Consider the following 20,435-nt stretch of genomic DNA (forward strand, 5'->3'; position numbering starts at 1 on the left):
CAAACTGTACGCCAAGAAGAACGATGCCGATGCGATGTCGTCGTACGGTTAGAAAAAATGTCATGCCTAATGCGGTAATTGGTTATATTATGTCAGGAAGCATAACTTGTTTAACAATATGCCTGCGCAGCCTGCATACTGTACCTGGCTACCACTTCACCAAAACCGCAGATCAACATTTTTAAGTATACTCTTCTTTTACTAGTCTACAACGCATGACGTGTTCTTTACCGACTGTCCTGCTTTCAAAAAGAGATACTCGCCACTTGAAGACAAGGAAAACACACTTTTTCGCTTTACTTCAAAAGTAATTATTACAACTCGGAAACCTATTTGTTTTCAACCATTTATACGCGTTCGAGTATAAATACATCACAACGCATCAAACATGTCATTTTCCTCACTCCTGTCATTTTAACTTCTATTGTAATGTTAAGTACACTGTGAGCAAACCGTAACCAACCTATAATTCCCGCTTTTGCTCCCACTATAATTTTGGGGCAACAATTGTTAGCTCAAAAGATATCAATTGTGTGAAACTTGCCTTGTTATTCTAACAACCTTTATCGGGCGGCAATTTTCGTGGTGAATGATATTAAACCCCAACAGCGAAGCCTGTTCTGCGTAAGCTTCGCAGGCGTACCATTTTCTTGTGCATGTTGCGCACTAGGCCAAGATTTTTTGCGCACAGCGAAAAATTAATTATTACGATAAAAATCCCCGTTTATGCCAATCTAGGCTGTGAGTGTTAGGACCAGTGTGACGTGAAGAAATTGTTTTGAAAAACAAACCATAAAAATAGAAAGAAAGTAAGAGTACTCGCTTTATACTATTTTGGTATCTTTAGCACAGTGGTTCCCAAACTATGGTACGCGTACCACTAGTGGTACACAAAAGTCTTCCAGGTGGTACGCGAGCAACTTATCAAGTTTACACCAAACGATCGCAAATGATCTTTTATTGTCGTCGGCATTATTTTAATTCACATAAATTAGGTAGAGCGTAAAATTTCATGCTATATTCCCTACTGAATACTAATTCCTTAGCTTAGGGTATTGACGCATTGGATTGTAAAACAGCGTTTCTTTGTGACGAAATAGAACGTCATTTATTACTAGGTAATAAATCCTTGAAGTCAGTTTTTATAGTCCTACAATGTAGGTGGTACGAGAACGCTGCATAAACCAAAAAAATGGTACGCGAGTAGATAAAGTTTGGGAACCACTGCTTTAGCACAAGCGGCGTCTTTTACCAAAACCTCGTTAAAATTGGGTTCATCCTGGGTTGTAGGACAGAGAGAGGGACCAAGTAGATGTGCGTTGGTTAAACTCCATCATTTATTTGCCAGTTTTTGAAGCTAAGCATTAACAATTCATAATTTTTCATAGTCTTTTGTTCTATCAACTTCTACAGTGTTACTTACACGGATGATTCTGAGATGTTTTCTGTCTAATAACGAGTTGTTGACGTTTCCTGGTTGGCTGCTCAACTTTATTTGTGTCTTTGTAAGATGTAGAACCAATCGTAGTCTGTGTAACACTTTCTTGTAAACCAAACTTAAATGTTAGAACATTTTGAGTTAAATGTCCCTTTTACTATAAATTTTACTTCGTTTAAGCCCTGAACAACCTAAGTTAACTTTTTTGTGTATCTATTCACCTAAACTTACAGTCTCTCTTAAACAACGGGAATCTTAACCTGCACACGGTGAAATAATTACTTTAGTTTCATAGACAACTGTTGGCAATGAATCACTGTGACTTAGCAGTTGTCGATCGGTTTTAATTGTAGGCTCTGTCAGGTCTCCTCTAGAAGCACCCCCGCACGTTCGTCACTTCATCAAAGGATGGTAAAATATTTACCGAATTGGATAGGACCACAAGCCAAGCATGAAGTTAACCAGAGCGTGATATTCAATCTGCGTAAAGTTTAAAATGCTGTGTCCTTCTTCTTAACTTACAGTAGTTCTTTTTTTAAGAAATGGTTTTAGTTTATAAGGAACAGCAGAAGCTTTCTTCTGGATACCTTTAAAATTTAAGTAAAAGTTATGGTTACATGCGCACTCGGTCGTTTTTTGTCTCGGTCTCGGTCCTGTCCACCTCAACTTAACTACATTTCATAACTGCAACTGTATTGCGACCGTGATTGATTGAAAATGATTGTAACTTCTAATAATATGCATATAATAGAAAGTTTGCCCCTGCAAAGTTTTCTAACAAACTAGGTCTGTGGTTCTGTTCAAAACTTTACAGTGAAGTCCAATTTTGTTGTTTTCATATAAAAAACTGTTAATTCGGCTTCGGCGCAGGGAACTTCGCTTTCAAAACAAGTTCATGTCTTAAGACTTAAACAACAAAGGAATTTAAGTTCTGTTTGAAACTTTTACTATAAACGTTGTGATGCCCAAATTTAGGATAATATAGGCCATGTTACTAGAAGCTCAAACCCACAGTTTCTTGACAAAAAGACTGCAGTTTAGATTAAATTGTTTTTTGTACAAGTTTTATGTTTTACATAATGGGTAATGACGTACCATATCACAAAAACAATTTGCAACGAGACGTGGTTGTACCCTTTTTCACTGCGTTCCGAAAAATCTTACCGAATGGTCAAAACCAGGGGTGGCCAACCAGTCAGAGACTAAGAGCCTCACTTCTTACTGTGTTAACCGCAAAGAGCCACATCATACACATTACGATTTATTATTAATCTGCCTAAAATGGGTAAAATCTGCTCTCTTTCGGAGGTTCAATATGAACGAAAAACCCGCATAATACCGGGCAAAGAGCCGCGGGTTGGCCAGGCCTGGTCTAAACTCTGCAACTACAAGGAGTGGGTGTAACTAACTCTCCTTGTCCAGCCGTGAACTCGAGAAATAGTCTGACTGGTATGGCGCTACTAAGCGTTTGAGCCGACCGAAATTTTTCGGGCTATCATTCTGTTGCAGATTTGAAGTAGGTATACAGTTAGACGAAATTCAAACATAGTGAGCTGTACCTAAACTGCATCCTAGCTATGAACACATGGCGACACATTTCTTATCAGATCTTTCTAAGGTAACTGATTGAGTGAAGACACGTTACAAAATTACCTCGTTAATCGCGCACCCATTTGTTGCTGTTGTTGCACCTATTCCCACTCTCGATATCTCAGCTGAGGTTAAAACGTCCTACGTGGCTCCCAAAACCTCAACCCCAGTAAGTCAAACGAGGTTTGAAAACAAGTGTATTATAAGCATTTTCTGTCAAGCACAGTTGAGGGCATTGCACGAATTTACATAGAACTAGATAGTATACAGCTGTTGCGCGTACTCATACAGGATAATACTTCAGCAAAATCAAGTCTACGTATGGTTAAAAACATGTGAACAAGTGTACATTGGTGGATACGCACTTTGAACACGACAGAAATATTATAAAATATACTAAAAAATCTACATAAGTCTCTATATTTTTTCAAGCAAAATAATGAAAATTTAATTAATCGCCAAAATTAAAAGAAGGAAAACAGAAAAACGGAACGATAAGTTCAGAGATCCTCAAAAATAAACGCTTTTTCTATCTTCCGAAACAATTGAAATGCTACGAAAAGATCGGTTTTTGCGATTTGCTGTAGCAGGATATTTTACAGAAATTCCAAATTCAATAGACCATAGCGCGCCAAAAGCGAGTTGTGCTATGCATGGCACACTTAACAATACGGCCGGTTACACCAAACGTGTTCTCATTAGTTTCGAAAACATGGGCTAGGCTCAAATTGTGTAAATTGAGGACGTGGCACCAGCTCCATGTAAGGGTTTGATCAGGATGGCGGTACAAAGTGAAAATCGACCACAATTGCGGTTTCCAATTTGACAGGATGACAACGCGCTTAGTAGGAGACGGCTTTGCTTTGCATTATTTGCGGTGATTGACTGCACGGCGTGTCGGGTTAAAGTAAACTTTTCAGCCAGATCTACAACCCGCGTTGAGAATTGGTACAAACGCATAAAAAACAAGACAACAATCTTACGAAACAGTGGTCGATCAAAAGATATAAGTATTTGATAAAATGTTTAAAATAAAACTTTCTTTGATAAAATAAAGTCTGACGTTCTGTGAAGAACGTCTACTGCGGAAAAGGCAAGGGTTTAGGTCAACCCGGACATGCCAGAGGTCGTATGGACTCAGTACTTAAACGGTATTGGCGTCCTGAAGCCGGTACAAGGTTATCGGCCTGTACAGTGTCATGTGCATAGGATTCAATCGGAAACGAGTGATTAATGATAATGGTAGGGATAGTCTGGAAATCTTTCAAGCCATTTCACAAAAAAAACAAACCGATTACTCAAGTCGTTAGGGCGGAGTGACTTTGCGATGCCGGTTATATGAATGTGTGGCTGACATGTCTTTACACCACCGCTGTAGATTCCAGTTTGAATTGATCGTAGAAGTTGTCGACGATGTTTAAGACAACGTCCATGGCGGTTGTGTACTGGTCCACGTCTTCCATTAGAATGCCCAGAAACCTGAACAACTCAAATTCGTTATCATGCAGTCAGCTAAGGTTGGAAGAGTTGTTAGGTTCGAATAGAATGCTCATTCGGAAGGAGAAAATACCTCAATGTTATTGGGCTGTTAATATTATTTTTGGAATGTGTTGATGGCGGTCTTCTCCGAATCATAAGCCTTTGACATATGGGCCAGTGCGTATGTATACAGCTGTACGTCGTACATGTAATACCATGTATATATATAGATACCTGTATGTACAAACACTCGGAAGATGCCCACCTTTTATCTTGTGCGTGGTCAGGGTTGGTCGCAAGTGCTTTTATGAAGTTGTTTGGGTATGGCGCCGCTTTCACGGCAAGCTGGAGGAGAAAAACAATGTCATGCACACTCTGTTATGAAGAAGATATTTGAAAATAAATTTTATTGAAAGATGGGTTGGGGTTAGATGACCTACCGCGAATATTCCTTTCACCACCCACCCGTGGTAAGGTTTCAGGGTGACCGAATAAGCTTGATCTGTAAAAAAAAGGGCAAGCATTAATTTTACCGATTTCAAGTACAAATAACAACGGCAAAATTTGCAGAAATTAATAACTTATTCTATTGATATTGTTAGGCTCCGTCAGACCAATAAACGCGCGGCAACAAAGCTTCGGACTAGGAAAGAGAAACCCACTTAGTGCAAAGGTAAGGTTGCGTTCTCCATTCATGAAAATCAGGAGAAATTTCTGCATAAAACGAAGGCCGCGTTTTAACCACATGAGGGCGTCCGTAGCCGAATTCCGAACCTTGGTCGTGGAAGTCGCTATTTCCTGATGCAGAATGCCTTGCAATGTGGCAAACCGCGACGGTTCAGACGAATGCTTGGTGCGTAATTTCTGGAAAGTGAATTTTATGAAAAGAAAACGCATGCATTGACGGGGCCTCTATTAATAAAGAAAGCACTTTTAGTAATTTATGACACACTTTGGTTAAAAAATATAAAGAATCTCAGAAAAGTGACATCTTGTCAGACCAACTTTGCTTGTGCTGCCAAAGGCACAATTTATTTCTTTAGAAATCACTAAAGTCAATCAAAACCCACCGAAATATTTCCCATAAAGTCCATTTTAACAGGAGCAAAGGCAGTTGAGCCGATGGTATCAAGGAAGGGGATTATCCCTTCACAGGCAGACAGAAATGAGATGGTCGATATACCACCGTCTTCTTCCAAGACGATATCGGAAAAACTTGACAAATAACACGACATGTAATTGAACAAATGTGCCAAGTTTTTAGACAAAAAGTTGCAACATAACAGCCTTTGCAAAGTGCAAAGGTTTCCGCTTCGAATTAAGGGAATTAGCTATCCGTATTATAAGAACTTATCGAAAACATCAGCTATGCTAAGCTAAGCCGGGGCAATAAGATAACTGTTGCACTTAATCTACATATGCAAATTAGATGACGTGGGCATCAACAAACGAGGAGCATAAGACAGAATACTGTTAATTTCCACATGGACACGGACGAGCACTAGGTAACATAAGTCTGAAAATCTACCTCTATTATCAGGACAATAAGTGCACCTGTGTAACATGGCACTGAAAAACGTGAGCATCGTTTCTTCTTCCACTGGCGATCCACGATATTCGTGAAGCGCTTCGCAAACTTGATTGCTGTTTGCTTCGCTGGAGTTGAGCTTTTCATTGATTGTGTTTTGTTTTAACGGTGAATTTGAACGAGTTTTGTTTGATTCAGAAGTCTTGGAAGAAGCGGAATCAGACGTTGTCAAGCTGCTTAATGATGATGTTTCTGAGTTTAAGTTTGTCGAGGGAGATGTCACTTCATTGGAGGATGTTTGCAACGGAGGATCTGTCTCTGCTGCTTTGTTGGATGCAAGGGACGAAGGACTCCACGAAGGACTTTGCCCGATACTCTTTGTTGTGTGCTGAAAAGCAATTATTATTTTTTGCATCATATATTTATCAATTACATTAAGATTTCTTTACCAATTGAGTTAAGATTCTTCAACTACTTGGACTACACGTGGCCTATTTCTAAAAGCAAACACATATACGTTCTACCTTTAAAGTGTCAAAATTTTTATCTCACCTTCTTCTGCTTTGACCTTTGTATTCTGAGCTTAGGCAGCGCGTGTTGCCCATCACTTGATTGCGATCGTAGCAAACGAGTTGTCGTTGTTGGAGGTGCAAGGACAGACTCTGACAGGTCCATGCACCTCCCAAGCGTGGCAAGAAAAGTGTCGCACGTCGTAGAGAGGAGCGTTGAGGAGTCAGATATTTTCTGAACTCACACAAACAGCCAATGTGCATAGTAGAGTAGACTTAATAGATGCTTCAAAATACATATCAAGTGCACGGCTGGTTAGCAACCATTGATTTATGGCACAAATATTCAGTCACCTGTATGTCTGGTTGATCTTTCTGGGCTTCCACTTTCACATTCACAGCTTGCCGGACAAGCAAATCGCAAAACAATCGAACCTCGCCCATACTTTGCCGCAGCTTGTCATGTGACCCTGAGGCAACTGAAAACCATTTTCTATTAAAGCCTTCAAAGATAAAAACTCTGGAATACCAATCTGCAATAAGCCAAAGACTTTCCAGCTCTCACTATATAGGAGATCAGTACGTAAAGTAACCAATTAGTTTGAGACTGGAATCTAAATGCAACCCACAGTAGATGAGTACTAACTAACTTCGATCAGGCGTGACTTCTTTCTCTGCTTGGTTTGCCTTCGAAGTTCCGAGGGAGATGAGCCATGCCTGGCGTTCTCCGGGGTTTGCGGCTTTCAAGTACCAGCGCTGTTCATTAGCGACAACGACATCAAAACGAGTGTTGTCGTTTGGATACGCTGACAATTTGTGAAAGTGATAGTAAGAAACTCTGTGCATTTACGAACGCCATTGCAAGAGAGAGTAGAATTTGATACCGATAATGTCGCTTGCTGTGAGGTTAATAGAAGCTCGGCAGCCTTTCCCAACTTCATCAACGCTGTTGTAGTAGGAGAGCACGCCGCCGTGTAAGACGACCCACCTTGCTTGCCAACCTGTAAGATCGTTAAATTTCGTAAGATGCGAAAATACTATTAAATGTAACTTTGAATTTTGTATTTAAAGCTTTGCTGAAAATCTGTGCTTACCACCCCAATAATTTGTCCATTTGAAAAGTGTTCCTTCAATATCGCTGTTTAGTGACATCACATTATTTAAACATATAATTCAAAGTCTACACAAACATCTAATATATCCAACACTAAATGCTAAAAACAATCAACTAGATTTTAGAATTTTAAACATTTCAATCAAGTGTAAATCACACTATGATACTAGAATATAAACTTTCGCAAATTCATTTGCAAATGAGACTGATAATTTGTGATAAACATGTGTTTTTGAAAGCATCTGGATGCAAAGTAATTGTATGACTTTGAAGATAATTCATAGCAATGTTACAGTGATCACATGTTCCCTGCGTAGAATAGCTTTGTCATAATTGCAGGTAAATCAAATAAAATCATATACAATTAGTCTATGAAAAACATCAGAGGCCTAAAGCAACTGTTGCTTTGAGAGCAACTGTAATTGGTGTATGATGCATAAGATGTTGGAACACATTAACGGATATGGAAACAATTATTGAAATAGCTTACTATTTCGAATATTGGGAGCAATAATTAAAAGCATGACGAGCATAAACTGATAACACTGAATCATCACACAACCCCAAAATTAACTTGACCAACAATTTCACATTTGTTTCACTTACTTCAACATTAAAGTTTAATTGAGTGATTCTGACAGCAACAGGATAAATGATTTTTAGGAACTATCATTGTGCTATATTAGCGTTATCATATCTCATAATCAATAATAATATAATCCGCGGGGCCGGTGGAAAACTTCTATTCAAAATTATTCAATAATAGTTTTTGTTCAAAACAGAATATTATTCAATGATCAAATTTTCGTCGATTGATGGGAATTTCTCGTAAAATGCTTTATAAAGTTTAAAGCATTGCTCTGGTGCGAATACTCCACAGACTTCCCTGCACGAATGCATACTGAGCTGTGCCCCACCGACATCAACAGTGCGCATGCCCAGACGCGTTGCCAAGATTGGACCTATAGTGGAGCCGCATGGAGAATCATTACGTACCATCACATCTTGAATAGGGATGCCAGCCAAACGAGCTGATTCTCGGAGTATTGTGGCTGTGATAGCTGTTGTAGCGTAACGTTGGTTGTTGTTTGTCTTAATGACGGGACCTCCGTGCAATGTTGGTCGCATGTTTTCTTCGTGTTTATCTGAGTAATTGGGGTGGATAGCATGAGCCATGTCAGCGCTAACCATCAACGATTTTGGGATGCTCTCTTCAAAGGCACATGGATTTGTTGGATCTGATGAAATCCTCCTCATTGCATACTCTGTAATGGAGGATCCAGCTCCCTGTGCACTGCTCGAACCCACCTCCTCATTGTCGAACAAAGTAACCATCCGGACATTTGGCTCAGATTCCAAATCCGAAGATTCAATTAATCCATGCAATGCTGTATAACTGCTCAGTAAATTATCCAGTCGAGGGGCAAAGATGAAATCCTTAAGCAAGCCTCCGATCGCACACGGCTGATGGTCAGCAAGAAACAAATCCAAATCAACAACATCCTCTGGATTTGCTCCTGACGCTGTTGCTAGGGCTTGCACGAAGACAGAGGGATGTTTCTGGGCACAGCCTTGATCACAGGCAACTTTATTCAGCTGTGAATCAACGCTCGAGGCAAGAATTGGAACCATGTGGGTCTCCTTGTTTATGGAAAATTGGTCGTTCATTCCTCTCTGCAAGTGAATGGCCAAGTGAGGAACACGCATGATCGGTTCATCGATATGAACCAGAGTGGAGTGAATCTTATTTTCTTTTGACACCAGGAGACGACCAGCGACCTTGAGATCTCTGTCAAACCAACTATTCCAATTTCCACCTCCATAACATTCAGTTCCAACTTGAATGAATCCATGCTTTTCCCGAGCGCTCTTCACTTTAACTCGCAGACACGGACTGTCTGTATGCGCTCCCACCAGTGTGAAACCATTACCCGGACGAAAATTTCCACCAACAGCAAAGGCAATGATTGTAGATTGATTGCGAGTGAAAAAGCATTTATCATTGGGCTTAATATTCCACTGGTCTCGTTCTCGAATCTCCTTAAAATTTGCATTGAGAAGAAGTTTTCGGCATTCATCAACAACATGGTAAGGTGACGGTGAAGCGTTGACAAACTTCAGGAATCCTTCAGCAAATTCTAACGCAGAAGATTTGGTAACAGACATTTTCTATAAAGCTTTACAAGATATGTATGATAGATATATAAAGCAAGAAACTGAGTATGAATGAATACCAGTTAGTAAAGTATATGTAATTATATCCTAGAAAAACCTAAAGTTATGATATGAATTATATTTTCTGCAATCAGTTTATTTGGAAAAAACATATCTTAAAAACAGTTTACACTTAAAATATAGAAATAGTATGGGCCTGTACAGCTGTAACAATATACTTGATCTAAAGAAGGCAAGAAACCTTAACTATGTGATGCGAACTGAAAATATTTTAAGCTACGGGCTACAATATGATACGATTTGCAAGCTATTTTAAAGATAAGCTGTATGCTTACAGCCTTGCTGGGTCTAGTATACAAGTGCACAACCAGATGACGTCACAATTTGAGTAGCTGGGACCAACATACGAAGGTATCCTGTGGTTGTGCACTTGTATACTAGACCCGCCTTGCTCCCACTGTAAACGCATTTTCTGAAACTGGCCTAAACAGAAATTCATTTACCACTACGCTTACGCGCAGTTGAAAGCTCATACTGTCATATTATGCCGGATAAATTTATGGAAAAGCGTCAACATTGAGAGACGCCTTTAAAGCTAAAGAAGATTGTACGCGTTTTATATTTCATCAAGATGATACTGGGATGTCAAAACGTGTCACCTCATGTAATTAATCAAGTCACCTCATGTAATTATAATGTGGGACAACTCAACATCTCTACAAAACGGACAGGATAGTTTTGAAAGAAACATACTGTGCCTTCAAATAGGTCTATAAATAAAAACATTTCCATAGCGTATCGGCTTTAGCTGAAAGTCGGTTACCATCCTCTCTAGACTAGAGTATAGGGCCTAGGTTATTATACCACCGAGACAAATTTTTGACACAATTTGGTTAGACCTTGTCTACATGAATGCTAAGCTAGATTTATACAAAAATAAAACTGATGTTATTGGGTGCTAATACTTCAAGATGTCTGAATTAAAAATAAAGCATCAGGTGAAACAGTTCTTTACATTTTTAAAATACGCGTTTAGATTTAGATTTAGATGTCAGTTTTGATTACGTCACACAATAGAAAATTTCCCCAAGTCACGAACGTGAATGAAGAAATCTTCTGTATTTCTCATAAACAACTACTGCAACATGCAGAATACTTTATTTTGTCTCATCAACATATCAGTGGTTAATTACTACTCTATAACTAGTATTGTATTGTGGTTTATTCTTCTTTATTAGTTTTCCAACAAGGATTAAGGGCAAGTGGTTTGATTTTGTTATTTACGATAACTTCCCGAACTAAACTTAGGCCGGCTTTGTAGCCCAACGGTCGCATTAAATGCGGATCGTATTATTATCATATTATTATCGATTTTTGTTCGATATCCAGTGGCGCTATACCTATACCTTTGCAATACCTTTGGGAAAGGCATTAACGACTTTTAGTTTCGGTTACCGAGCCTTTTTGCAAGTTCCGATTGTCACAGATTTCTAATTTGATTTTTTGAAAACATTACTGAAGCTGGAAATTAAAAATTCATTGAAGTATTTATGTATTAGTACATTAGTTACTAAAACTACAGCCGCATTTAGTGGTAAAATTTTGGTCACGATTCCAAACGGTAATGCAAAATTTTATTTTCCTAAACTAAATCAAATTGTGTGTATAGATTTTATGATAGAACATATACCGTAAGTATTTTTTGCAGGTAGGAATAATGTAATTTAAATTGGATTCATAGAATTTAAATTTTTTTCTTTATCAGTCTTTTTAATCAATTAGAATAACTTTCTATTAATGCTGTTAGAAAATTCCACAATGTTTGTGATATGTTAATACCTTACTTTTACACTTTTTTGACACTTAGTGGTTGTTTGTTTTATGAAATTTTCCTGCTCGGTCGCGGTAAAGGGCTGTAAGTGATGACTGATAATACTTTGGTTGTAAGTGAAGACGTGAAGTATCGCATTGTATAAATTATTATTACTGTACCAAATTGACCAGTCTTGAGTTGAACTAACTGTTTGAAGTTATGTAACATGCTGACATTAATTCGTAGATTGTTGAAGTAAGCAAGGATAACTTAGTTTGTTGTCAAAAACTTCGTACTGAAAAACCCAAAGTAGCAAACTGCACACCCTGACTGCAGAGTTCAGGGGTTTGGCATAAGCGCATTCAGTTTTGCTTTTTATGAGCTTCAGTGCCGGGGTCTAGAATACAAGTGGACAACCAGAGGATGTTTTTGTGTACTAGATCCCAGCTATTCAAGTTGTGACGTCATCTGGTTGTGCACTTGTGTACTAGGCCTAGATCCCAGTGCCTCACTTAAGGTGCATTATTTCGCACTTAATGACTTTGACAGAACTTCAGTGCACTCAATTTTCAATTGATTTAAAGATTGAATAAGTCAATTTGTTTAGATTACTGTGTAATTGCGCATTGCCTAAACGTGTACATCCATTGTGTCTGAGCATTTTTGCGCATCGCACAATTTGTCATTTTTGGTTGTTTGACGCACCCAAGATCTTGCTGAAAACGGCCATACTCTGCAGTCCAGCTGCACACCTAGTGCCTGAAACTAGTTTCCAGCGTCATATTTTTGTAAAGACGAATTGATCAGTTATGTTAGTTCCATATTTGCATATTTTAAGCAAATATTGCGATATCTGTACGCACACGCTTTCACATCATAGGCTATTGGAACACAGCCAACCACCAACCCTTTCCAAGTTCAAAGATCTCTTAGTACACTGGCCATCTTATATTTTGTTTTTATTTTACTATATACAAGTTCAAGAAGTTAGGTTTGTTAGATATGACCCCACCATGGACAATAAGTTGCAAACGCAAAGCTAATGTGTGGGCAAAGCTGTGTAATAAGCGTTTATCCAAAATTTTCATGGAGAAAGTCAGTATCCGGTGCTCACCCATAGTGGAAGGTGTGGCTCCTGCATGCACGAGATTCCTTAACTTGTCCGCTAAACTTTTTTATGTTCATGCCAATTTATAATTAATGAATAAAAAATGGTTATTTGAACGCCAGTTAATAGTAAATAAACATGGAATTGAAGCTTCAGTGCACACCATCACGTCAAAATCTACGTTTTTGCATGTACAATTTATAGTCGAAAATTGCCATACTTTTCAATCGGACTGCTCACTCACCCATTGAACTTTAGTCTTTGTTTGGTGTTTTGTTCGATGGCTAAGTGAGTGATTTTATGTGTGGTCTGTGTTTTCATCAGCCATCACTTTGCTGCTTTGCTCGACTTGCAGGTATGGCAGTTTTTGACGAGAAATTATACGTGCAAAGACGCAAATTTTGGTGTGATTATGTGTACTGAAGGCTTAATTATTTATTTATTAAAAATCAGCGTGAAGATAAAAAAGTTTGGTGGTCACGTTGATGTACCTTGTGTGTACATGTGCCACACCTTGCATTATAGCTGCTTTGTAGAAGTTTTGGAGAAGTTCACATCGGCCAAACATTTTGCAAACTCTACTGTCTTGCATGGAGGCAGTTCCTAAATAAGACTAAAGGTACACAACTTGCAAACTAAGAAGAATCTTGTAATATGACAGTGCATTTAGTTAAAGACAGAAAAACAGGGATGCTGTGAACTCTAAAAAACAACAGTAATTTGTATTTGTGGATTTTCTACTTAGGTTGCATTACTTGCATATTACGTTTACTTGCTATATGTTTTCTGTATCGTTTACATCACAAAACATATTGGACTCGCTTATTTTTTACTGTTGCCAATATCACTGTACTACTGGGAGTACTTGATACAATCAAGAATGTGTGAAGAAGTTTTTGTTTTGCAGTGAAACAGTTGCCACCATTTATGTAAAATCTCTGTTTTAAGTTTGGTTGTGTGGAGGGAAGGAAAAGGCTGTACAACATGCTCAGATCAGCCCTGCACAAAGTGGGGCCTATTGTCAATTTGCCAGGTCGCTTCTCCAGATATTGTAAGTGGCGTATTCCTAATCAAGATTTGACATAAACGCACAGTGTTTGTAATTTTTAGTTTATTTAATGGTTTATAAATATTGTGCCGAGAAGATGCGTTAACTGATTGTTTTTGATTGGATTATTATGTGCTACTCAGGTCAATTTATACCAAGTACACCCCCCTTGTAATGGAGCAACACTGCAAGGGATTAAAATCTTTCTTTTTTAAGATGTATGTGAAATTTATGTGTTTGTTTATCTGCAGCCTGTGTGAAAATATGTCAACGAAACCAAAGCACTGATAATCGAATTGAAGTATTTGTGAACGACCAATCAGTATGGGTTGAACCAGGTTTGTTCCTGTATATATCTGTATGCTTACGATTTTGTTTAGCGCAATTACAATCGTAAGCAATTATTACTTGCAGTGCTAACACAGCTGAGATCTCAATTGTAATGGTTAATGGAATTGAAACACATTTTCAGGCACAACGGTTTTACAAGCTTGTGAAATTGCTGGCATTCAGATTCCAAGATTTTGCTACCACGATCGTCTTTCTGTGGCTGGCAATTGCAGAATGTGTTTAGTCGAAATAGAACGTTCTCCAAAGGTACATATATTTGTAATGTAGTCATTGCTGTATATGCCTAATACTCACGTGCCCTTGCACTGGCAATTTATTTCTCATTTGACCTTTCATTTCTGTTGTTGCCATGGCCTCAGTTTGCAAACAACATTATGGTATTAATAGCTTAATAATTTTAAGCCACATGGCAGGTTTATTATAACTGCAGAATTGTATTGATATTTGTGATTATATATTTGTTTGAGCTTAGGCCTGGCAAGACATTTACAAAGAAAACTGGTCTTCATAGTAAAGAAGACAAGTAGAAAGCTATTTATAATAGGAAATCAACGTTATATTAATTAGCACCAGGCATTAATCTGTTCTTAACTTAAGTCCATTCGTTTTTTTGTTAAAGCCGCAAGCATCTTGTGCCATGCCTGTCATGAAAGGAATGAGAATAAAACCTGACTCGGATGTGTCCAAGAAGGCAAGAGAAGGTGTGATGGAATTCCTGCTCGCAAATCATCCCTTAGATTGCCCAATCTGTGACCAAGGTGGCGAGTGCGATTTACAAGTATGTCTGTGATGTAACAAACCGGTATTGTTTATTGATAGGCTTAAGTTAGTTTTGGGTGGGAGCGGTAGGTTTAATCTGTTTGCAAGTTTATTTCCAGCCTGTTTGTTTCCTTGCGTTTAACCTTTTTGTAGTTCTTGATTTAAGATATTTTCCTTAATATCTTTCTCTCCACCGATAAGCTTTCTTGATTATAACAGCACTATTTTGTGCACAAAACAACCCAAAAATGCAACTTGTTTATAACTGACCATTAGAATCTGCTGTAAAAACACTGTTTGCTTGTTTATATTCAGGATCAATCCATGATGTATGGATCAGATAGGAGTCGATTTCTTGAGCATAAAAGAGCAGTTGAAGATAAAAATATTGGACCTTTGGTAAAAACAATCATGACACGATGCATTCAGTGCACACGATGCGTCAGGTAGACTCTTTTATATGGATCTGTTTTTTTTTTCATTTTCTTATGAAATCTAATATATATTAGATGGATTTTATATCTTATATTTCATGGATTTTAATTTTTCACCACTGTGTTCTCAATGGCATTTCTGTTTGGTGATCTTTTACATATAGTGGATGCTTTTTTGTATCAAACATAGAATATTATCATCACGGAATAAGTTCTATGTTGCCTGAATAACTTCATTTAAAGAATAACTCCACACATCTTTTCTGTACTTAGTCCTTTGTTGAATCAGTTTTCCATCAGACCGCGATGATCTTGTTTCAATATGTGTAGTTTTGTTTTCCGTGATAATTTTGTTTTGTTGTTGAATTAATACCTTCATGCATCCCTTTATGCTACTTTGTTATGTATCATTGTAGTTGCATTATGCATTTTTCTTTCTTTGGTTTCATCTTTGCATGCATTACCAATGTTGTCATTCAAAGATTTGCCGATGAAATTGCCGGAGTGTCTGAGTTGGGTACAACAGGTCGCGGTAATGACATGCAGATTGGAACGTACGTTGAGAAAATGTTCAAGTCTGAATTGTCTGGAAACATTATTGATATCTGCCCTGTGGGGGCGTTAACCTCGAAACCTTATGCATTTACAGCAAGGCCATGGGAGACAAGGTCAGCTTTGTTTACTTTGGTTGATCTGTGAAAAGAACTTGTATTATTATTATTTGTATTTTGAAATTACATATTTGTACTATTTGTATTAAAATTTTCAAACCTTGCTGAAAGAAAATGTGGAAAAATTTGGCCATTTCTAGATCCAAAAAAAAACAAAATAAGCAAATCAAACTAATATATCCCAGGAGCATTTTTAAAGAACACATTTTTGTGTCTTTACAGGAAAACAGAATCAATTGATGTCATGGACGCCGTAGGAAGCAACATCATCGTCTCAACGAGAGCTGGGGATGTCTTGAGGATTCTGCCCCGTCTCCACGAAGATATCAACGAGGAGTGGATATCTGACAAAACGAGGTACATGTCTCCACTAGGAGTCATTGTTTCGGATGGTACATATTCAGACGTTGTGTCGTCGCTCCTTTATAGGATCTAGATTGTTTCACTTTGTATTAATTTTTTTGGACAATTTCATTTTCCGAAGTTGCAGATTGCAATTCTTAGACGTCAATGAGTATTTTGATGTCTATGAGTGCGTATTGTGTTTAGATTCGCATGTGACGGCTTGAAAAGGCAGAGACTCACGCAACCAATGATGCGTAACAGAGAAGGCAAACTGGCAATGTGCTCATGGGAAGACGCCCTGCCAATCGTTGCCGAAAAGGTAAAGATTTAAGATCAAATCAAGTTCTCACAAAAAAAAGAAAGTGTTACTTAAGCTCGGCTGAGATTCTGAAAATGGTTTAAATATGATCAAGAAAGCCTGGAGTATTACTAGAAGCACGTGGAGGGTTGCTCACACAAGTAATAACAGGACAATGTGTTGAAAAAATGACATTGAGAGCCAAGTTTCTTTCAATTACCACTAATAAATTAAATCAGGCACAAAAGTTAGCTCTGTTAAGTAAACAGTTTTGTGTTTAGATGGTAAACACAAAAGCTGAAGAAATGTCGGCGGTGGTGGGGGGATTTGCAGATGCAGAAACCCTCACATGTCTCAAGGATCTTCTCAACCGCTACGACAGTGAAGGACTTTGCACAGAAGAACTCTTCATCACTGATGGAGCAGGGTTAGAATGGCTTATCGCGTTCATTGGTTAATTTTAAAAATTCTGTTACGAATAAAATATCAGAGGATTACTTCAGTCAAATTTGGAATTGACATATATTCGAACTGAAGTTTGAAAATTTGTATTTCTTTTTGATTGGGAATTGATGAAATACTACAAAACGATAGCAACTGTAGACGGCTAAATGTAGTGACAACTCCCACTGTTTAGAACTGACCTGAGGTCCAACTATCTCTTAAATACCAGCATTGCTGGAATCGAAGAAGCTGACTTAGTGTTGCTGGTTGGAACTAACCCAAGGTTTGAAGCACCTCTGCTTAATGCACGGATTAGAAAAGCGTAAGTTCAATGGACATCTAATCAATTGATCAGTTGAATTGATGAACTTGCATTGCTGTTACATATCAGAGAAGTTTGCTGGTTCTTATTACTCATTACTTATTGTACAATTTGATTGAATTGAAAAGTGGTTGAGTTTTCTTAACATTTAACACATGATAAATTTTGATGATATTATTTTTAAGATGTAGTATTTAGGAGCAGGCTTAAGTCTTGTTATTAGTAAAAATTTATCAGGGGGTAAAATTTGTATTATTTCAGATGGGTCCATAATGAGTTGGATGTTGCAGCGATTGGAAGCAAAGTTGACCTCACGTATTCGTACCAACATCTCGGTGATTCTACTGAAACCCTTAAGCAGATAGCTGATGGTTCACACCCGTTTTGCAAGGTGATAATTTTTGCACAGATGGCCTAAACTTTTATTTCGTTTCGTTATGTGCAGCTGTTGTTATGTGCCATGTAGTTGTAGCTTCTGCAAAACATAAGACTGTGCATTTAATCGGATGTGGTTTAACAAGTTTAAAATGTTTGAACAGTTAATTGATAACAAATCTCAACAAACAATAAATGACAAGTAGATCTAGCTGTAAGTACAAAGCTCTCTAATATTACTTGGAGTCTTGGATAATTGCATATCTTCGTAATCAATTCACATCCATTGTGCATTGTTGCTTTTCAAGCAAGCAATTGTCAACAAAGATATTTTTTCTTATGCAGCGACTTAGTGAGGCATCTCGTCCCATGGTTATTGTCGGAAGCGAAGTCTTCAAACGAGATGATGCAACAGGAATTCACGCTGCCGTGGCAACCATTGCACAAAACGCAAGATTGCGATCTCAAAAGGGTGGCCAGGATGATTGGAAAGTTCTCAACGTTTTGCACAAGGTCGATCACCGATTGCAGAGACTTCTTTTTTCATCTTTCATTTGAGTCTGATCTTAGGTCGCTTATGAGTCATGTGCGACCGCAATTCTCCGCAATATTGAGATTTCAGTGATTCACTCATATTAAAATTGATTTGATTTGTGACATTAGGAAGCAATTTTAGTCGTATTCACGTAGTTGGGGTGCTCAAGTATTGAATAACTATTCCCCATGGCTGTGCCCAGGTTATATAAATTTTGTGCAAGTGTCTGATAATTCCTGGTGCTTATAATTTCTTCTGGCTCTAACTTTCTTCATTTCTTCAAAATGATTACTTTTGATAGAAAAGTAACTGAAGAATTTGCAAGGCTATCCTGACGCCAATACTGCTTATACTTCATAGCATCAAGTTTGTTGAACGCGAATCTTTCATTGTTAGGTGGCCAGCCAAGTCGCTGCCCTAGACCTTGGATACAAACCAGGAATCGATCACATTCGGAAGAATCCTCCTAAACTTCTCATTCTCCTCGGTGCCGATGGAGGAGCTGTGAATAAGGAGGATTTGCCCAAGGACTGCTTCATTGTGTACATTGGTAACGGCATGGCATTCTTTGCCGTCTTATACTAGCTGTCTTACTAAGGGTGTCTGAGTCAGGGTGTTCTTACTTACTTGGTGTTTGACAACTGTGTATACTATGTACTTTGACGATTGTGTGCTGCTTATAACAGGCACCCACGGGGACCATTCAGCCCCGTTTGCTGACGTCATATTACCCTCCGCGGCCTACACAGAGAAGACAGCGACTTTCGTCAATACCGAAGGCAGAGCGCAACAATCTCAGACAGCAGTGTCGCCGCCAGGGTTCGCTAGAGAGGACTGGAAAATCATTAGAGCACTCTCAGAGGTATTTGCCATAGAAATCTAAGCGAGGATAACCTTTTCCCTGCAGTGGAATCCTTTTCATTGTCATGTTCACTTCTCTACGCTTTTGTGTGATAATTTATAACAAATTCAGACGCGAGACGAGGGAAAGGGCCCTTGTGACGCATCTGTTGATACTCAAGTTACGCAATTACCATAATTTACCGCTGACATTTATGACGTCACACAGATCATGGGTTCGCCATTACCGTACGATGACTTGGACGGGGTGCGGGCACGCATGAGTGAATTCTCCCCTAATCTGACGAAATACGACGCCGTGGAAGACGCCAATTATTTCAACCAAGCTGTGCAGCTTGCTCGGGTAATTTGTCGGGAAATGACAAGTGGAATTCATTGGCAGATTGGTTGGATGAAGCTTCGTTTTGCGTTATAAGCTACAATAATTAGACGAAATAACTGAGAGTAACAGCTTGTGGTTAGACTGGCACTTACACGTATAAATTGTTTTTAAATTTGGAAAATATTTTAATAGTTGGCTAAACCAAGCCTTCTGAATCAACCGCTGCAATCATCACAATTGAGCCTCGCTGATTTCTACATGACAGGTATTGTTTTATTTTTCGTTTTCACTTGTCGTCAGGCAGGTTTGAACCCGAAACCATATGCATGATGAAACGCATCTGTGGTGTTTACACCGTAAATATTTTATTTAGATCCCATTACCCGGGCTTCAACGACGATGTCAAAATGTGTGCGCGCGGCGAATGAGGATTTGCCTCCTGACCTTTGAACTTTTGGAACAGCTTTTTTTCTTGTATAGATTCCACGATCTACGAGTGGTGTTATTTATAGCGAATTTATGAAATGGAAGTTTGATGCCAATTTCAAAAAAATAAACTACTTGTCTTTTGGTTTGAATTGGAATGAAAACGTTTTCCATGACTGTTACAGTACAGTTGTGGTTGGTTTTGGTCAGTGGTGGGATTCAGCCGGTTCTTAGAATTTTAATGCCTTTCGCGAACCGGTTGTTAACAAGCGTATGTGTAGGTCTATATATACTGACCCCTGGTCAATATGGCATGCTGCTAGTGAGAGAACCGGATGTTAAAATATTTGAATCCCACAACCGGTTTTGGTGCATTGGCAAGCAAGTGTAGTTGTCCCCAAGTCTTATGCATGGAACGTTACCTGGGTTATTTTCACCTTGTTGTGTCCGCTTTAGACGTTTTTCACGTCTGTAGGCTGACTGGCATCTG

General features: G+C 38.5%; 3 protein-coding genes across 4 annotated transcripts; 1 reads left to right on the forward strand and 2 right to left on the reverse strand.

Annotated features, from left to right (window-relative positions):
* Window positions 1–3,208: 3,208 nt before the first annotated feature.
* LOC143468899 (pleckstrin homology domain-containing family A member 8-like) lies at window positions 3,209–7,807 on the reverse strand. 2 transcript variants are annotated; one of them, XM_076966374.1, is made up of 11 exons: window positions 7,639–7,807; window positions 7,429–7,545; window positions 7,195–7,350; window positions 6,899–7,023; window positions 6,588–6,779; window positions 6,062–6,423; window positions 5,578–5,722; window positions 5,170–5,371; window positions 4,948–5,009; window positions 4,773–4,852; window positions 3,209–4,507 (listed from the first exon to the last, which is right to left on the reverse strand). In XM_076966374.1, exons 1-11 carry the CDS (start codon window positions 7,694–7,696, stop codon window positions 4,390–4,392), a joined length of 1,617 nt encoding a protein of 538 aa, XP_076822489.1. In that variant the 5' UTR covers window positions 7,697–7,807; the 3' UTR covers window positions 3,209–4,389. The 2 variants fall into 2 exon arrangements, with proteins under 2 accessions (XP_076822489.1, XP_076822488.1); XM_076966373.1 differs by having other exon boundaries at window positions 4,742–4,852.
* LOC143468900 (aspartyl aminopeptidase-like) lies at window positions 7,759–9,947 on the reverse strand. The gene has a single exon (XM_076966375.1). It carries the CDS (start codon window positions 9,822–9,824, stop codon window positions 8,445–8,447), a length of 1,380 nt encoding a protein of 459 aa, XP_076822490.1. The 5' UTR covers window positions 9,825–9,947; the 3' UTR covers window positions 7,759–8,444.
* Window positions 9,948–13,642: 3,695 nt separating this feature from the next.
* Window positions 13,643–20,097, forward strand: LOC143469367 (NADH-ubiquinone oxidoreductase 75 kDa subunit, mitochondrial-like). Its single transcript, XM_076967039.1, has 17 exons — window positions 13,643–13,805; window positions 14,054–14,140; window positions 14,275–14,399; window positions 14,773–14,931; window positions 15,228–15,358; window positions 15,829–16,014; window positions 16,240–16,374; window positions 16,567–16,681; window positions 16,942–17,087; window positions 17,298–17,426; window positions 17,688–17,817; window positions 18,147–18,314; window positions 18,733–18,886; window positions 19,023–19,198; window positions 19,406–19,540; window positions 19,712–19,784; window positions 19,893–20,097. The coding sequence occupies exons 1-17, from the start codon at window positions 13,739–13,741 to the stop codon at window positions 19,967–19,969; spliced, it is 2,193 nt and encodes a 730-aa protein (XP_076823154.1). The 5' UTR covers window positions 13,643–13,738; the 3' UTR covers window positions 19,970–20,097.
* The last annotated feature ends 338 nt before the right edge of the window (window positions 20,098–20,435 follow it).

The sequence above is a fragment of the Clavelina lepadiformis genome, chromosome 8 (genome assembly GCF_947623445.1).
Source record: "Clavelina lepadiformis chromosome 8, kaClaLepa1.1, whole genome shotgun sequence".
In the NCBI taxonomy this organism is placed as follows: Eukaryota; Metazoa; Chordata; class Ascidiacea; order Aplousobranchia; family Clavelinidae; genus Clavelina; species Clavelina lepadiformis.